The sequence below is a fragment of the Primulina huaijiensis genome, chromosome 9, assembly GCF_012295235.1.
Source record: "Primulina huaijiensis isolate GDHJ02 chromosome 9, ASM1229523v2, whole genome shotgun sequence".
NCBI lineage: Eukaryota > Viridiplantae > Streptophyta > Magnoliopsida > Lamiales > Gesneriaceae > Primulina > Primulina huaijiensis.
Genome location: NC_133314.1, coordinates 20,541,984 through 20,546,303, shown reverse-complemented (window position 1 = coordinate 20,546,303; position 4,320 = coordinate 20,541,984). Strand labels below are relative to the sequence as shown.

Here is a 4,320-nt window from a genome sequence, read left to right as displayed (position 1 = left end):
TGCACGCCGTTAATACAAACTATTATTCGCGGCGCGCCTACGCACGCTGTTGATAGTTATAGCATAACCGTCGCTAATTAGCGACGTTTTTAACATTCCGTCGCTATTATTAGCGACGGATTTTATTTTAATTCTTTCGCTATTTAGCGACGGGATATTTTAAAAGCCCGTCGCTACATTGCGACGGTGTTTCAAAAATCCCGTCGCTAATTAGCGACAGAATTAAAATAAAATCCGTCGCTAATCTTGTTATTACAATAAAAAAATTACGTTTATAATTTAATAAATCTTAAAAAAACGTACACTATAATAACAATATTCATCTTAACTAACACTTAAAAATTTACAAAAAATTGAAACAAAAAAACGTACCTTAAATCGAAATTAAAAAAAAATTGAAACAAAAAAACGTACCTTAAATCGAAATTTAAATTGTTTGAGAGAGAAAAATTTTAAGTGTTATGAAGTGGTGTGGTAGGATATGGTTCGACTGGTGATATTTAAAGACAATTTGCGACGGTTTTGGTTTTACCGTCGCTCTTAGCGACGGTTTAATGGCGACGGTTATTAATTTGTCGCTATTAGCGACGTACTTATATCGTCGCTATTAGGGACGGTTATAATATAACCGTCGCTAATTTGAATTTTACGACGGTTAAATTAAACCGTTGCTAATGTTAGCGACGGTTTGACTTAAACCGTCGCTAATATAGCGACGGTTTTAAAGAAACCATCGCTAATATAAATATTGCGTCGGTTTTCAAAAAACCGTCGCTAAATATTAACGGTGCACATTTACATGCACGCTGTCGTTTATATAATTTTTTAACGGCACACATAAACGCACGCTGCGGATATTACTTATCGCCGCGGATAAGTAATATCCGCAGCGTGCTTTTTAAGCACGCCGTAAAAAGCACGCCGTTAATACTGTCAAATGCAATAATATTAACAGCGCACATATGAGTGCACACCGTTAAAAGTAATATTCGCAGCGTGCTTTTAATGCACGCCGTTGATGACGTGCTGCGGAAAATCATTTTTCTTGTGTTATAATTATGAGTAAACCAAGATACATTTCTTATTTAAATGAATAGAATATTTTTATAAAAATTAATTTGTGTTGTAAAGTCAACCACCAACCCTATGTATAGTATAGATACATGAAAACAAAATGAAATCCAAACCTGTTTTTATTGAATAGGTTTTTTGTGAGACGGTCTTATGAATCTTTATCTGTGAGACGAGTCAACTCTACCGATATTCATAATAAAAAATAATACTCTTAACATAAAATGTAATAATATTTCATGGATGACCCAAATAAGAGATCCGTCTCACAAAATACGATCCGTGAGATCGTTTCACACAATTTTTTGTCGTTTCCATTAAGTCAACTATTGCAGAAACAAAAATTATGATATCTAAATCTATTTTAACGAGACCGGGCTTGTAGCCCAATGGTCTCACCCCCTGCTGGAATAGCCGGTTTCTCCGGGTTCGATCCCCCGTCCCCGCGTGAGTTGAAATAATAAAAAAAAATCTATTTTAACAAGTCAATGCCACTTGTTCCTCCTCTTCGCAAAGTGAAATCGAGGATTGATTCTACCAAAGTCAACGCCACTTGGTGAATAAGGTAAATCAATGAATATAAAATTAAAATATTATAACTCAAATATTTCTTTTTATTTATTTATAATTATTAGTTATTGAAAAATTAATTTAATCAATCAAACAAAACTTATTATAATTTATTCAATGTTATTCCATGTCTTACTCAAAATTTTTAAAAACTACAATATTTTTTGACGTGTAATAATTACAATACTGTTTATCCACACAATCCCATTAATCCAAGTAAACATACTCTTAAGTTTGTATTTGATTATGACATCAAAAATAATATTTTTTTATAGGTCAGATCAAATCGAATAAGAGACTCGTCTCACAGTCCAATAGTAGTTTTTGTGTAATACAAAAACCACTATAATTGTTTTTTATCTGGTTACTGTTTAAATTGGTTTTATAGAAATAATTTAATTACAAAAATATGAAGTTTTATTTTACAGAATATCGAGTGCACTTGGACACAATTTGCTAAAAAATAATTTAAGTGGCATTTTTTTTAAAAGGAAAAAAAAACAAATAAACCAGTCAAAAGCTAGAATAGAAAAAGAATGTGGCTTGTATGTTTCTGTATTCTCTTTAGTTTTTTTCTAAAATCTATTTTCACAATTCTGTCCTAGTGGATTTTTTATTTAAGTTTTCTGATTTATTTGAAAAAGAAAAAGAAATTATAGTATTTTGAGATTTAAAAAACATATATTAGGTCGAACTTTTATGTATAGCATAAGATAATCATTTATATTATATGGTTGACAAAGTTGTAGCATGTGAGCCGTTGACCTGAAAGTTGACAAATAAATCACAGCTAAACTAGAATCAATAAATTTCATAAATAGGAGCTCTGATTAGTTCCTGCTCGTTTTGTGCTCCAGAAAGCAAGAGATTTATAGAAAGAGAGAGTTATGGCGGCGGGGATGAAAGAACTTGCGAGAGCCTACTACGATAGAACGAGTGAAGAAGAAAGAAGCTTGGTGAATCAAGGCTTTGCAAAATTAGACACGAGCCGGGATGGAAGACTAAGCCCTCTTGAGTTCAAAAGATTGTTCAATCCAGGCGAATCATACGAAACTTACTTCAGATTATTCGACGTAAATGGAGACGGATCCCTGGATTTTGACGAGTATTTAGCTATCTACTACTTCTCCGTAAAGCTCGGCATGTTTCTGGTTTGTAGTGTGTGCCGTTGCTTTCTACTGGGGCCATTCTTCTCGTGCTCGCTGTGCCTTGGAAAAGGCGGCGATACATTTGACTTGTGCTGCGCTTGTTATAGAGGAGGACGAGTAGCCCACGAGCACTCCAAGGAGAATCTTCTGGATCATTACTCGTTGATCAAGCTGTTGATGAAACGAGCGACTGCTGATGCACAAAGGACGTCGTCTCCGGGGATGCAGACAGCCGATGCAGGTGCAAAAAAATGCGAGGGGATTAAGGTATACTGTGAAATTTGTCAAACTACCAGCTTAACACCTTCGTCTTTCTACACGGCAAATTCTGCCCAAAACCCATTTGTAATTTTTATGTGTTTTTAGAGAATGGATACCTGACTATCAAGAATTTTGATGATTAATTTTATCATCAAAATCTGTTTTTAATGTTAATTGAACGACACAGTAAACATTGTATATTTGTTACTGATATTAAATGCAGAAAGAGATGGAAGAGCTACGAGAGATTGCGACGGCCCAATATCAAGCAGGGTCTCCAGAAGATCAGGCACTGGCACATCAGTTCTTTCAATCTCTCGATACTAACGGAGATCGCAAGGTTGATCTTGCAGAGTTCTTGGCATTCACAAGTCGTCAAGGCTACTCACGACTCGGCAATCCGAATTTCTTCAAGTATCTTGACAAAAACGGTAATGGTACACTGGACTTCTGGGAGGTTTTGACAATGTGTTACATTATCAAAAGTGGACGACCTTTCTGTGACTCGTGTGGCAACTTTATACCGGGGATGTTCTTCACATGTGTCGAGTGCTTCAAGAAAGGCGAAAACACATTCGACCTATGTCGCGACTGTTATAAATCCATGAGACGGGATCACAGTCACGGTGGTTCCCCTCGGTTTTTGGACAACTACACGTTGCTAATGGCTTCAAAGGTTTCGCCATCAGGCTAAATGGAGACGTCGAAAATGTTGTATTAACCTCAAAATCACACTATCTTTGAATATGAATTATTTGGATTTGTAATTTTGATTGACATAGTTGTCGTTCATTGCTGCATTACACCAAATACTGATGTTAATTTTCATTAACATATGAGTGACATTTTTATTTGGGCTTAATCTTATTCATACTTCAATAGTGCAGTACAATAAACTCAATTTTAAGTCCGAAAACAACCATGATTTAAGTGTTATTTATATATTAAAAAAATAAAACCTTTTTAGGAAAATGTGTCATTATTCATTCATTATCTCTATTTGAAAATGTAGAATTTATATTTTGAACTTACATATCTCCGATTTTTAAATGTTTATTGATACTTTCACATAAACCAAAAGAATGTGGTAAAAAAAATTAAATGCATAGACTTGTAAGAATCGAAAGTAACCGATGGTTATATGTGAATCCCACTGCATCTGACTCCATCAGAAATTATTTGAACTTGAGCATCGTATAAAACCATCCATTGGGAGAAATAACATGAACAAGTCCATAGAATCACCCTTCTTGCAGTCCAAGGATATATA

The 4,320-nt window shown here is 34.6% G+C and overlaps 1 protein-coding gene across 1 annotated transcript; it reads left to right on the top strand.

Moving 5' to 3' along the window:
- Nucleotides 1-2,443: 2,443 nt before the first annotated feature.
- Nucleotides 2,444-3,887, top strand: LOC140985226 (uncharacterized). The gene is made up of 2 exons (XM_073453009.1): nucleotides 2,444-3,056; nucleotides 3,274-3,887. The coding sequence occupies exons 1-2, from the start codon at nucleotides 2,529-2,531 to the stop codon at nucleotides 3,742-3,744; spliced, it is 999 nt and encodes a 332-aa protein (XP_073309110.1). The 5' UTR covers nucleotides 2,444-2,528; the 3' UTR covers nucleotides 3,745-3,887.
- The last annotated feature ends 433 nt before the right edge of the window (nucleotides 3,888-4,320 follow it).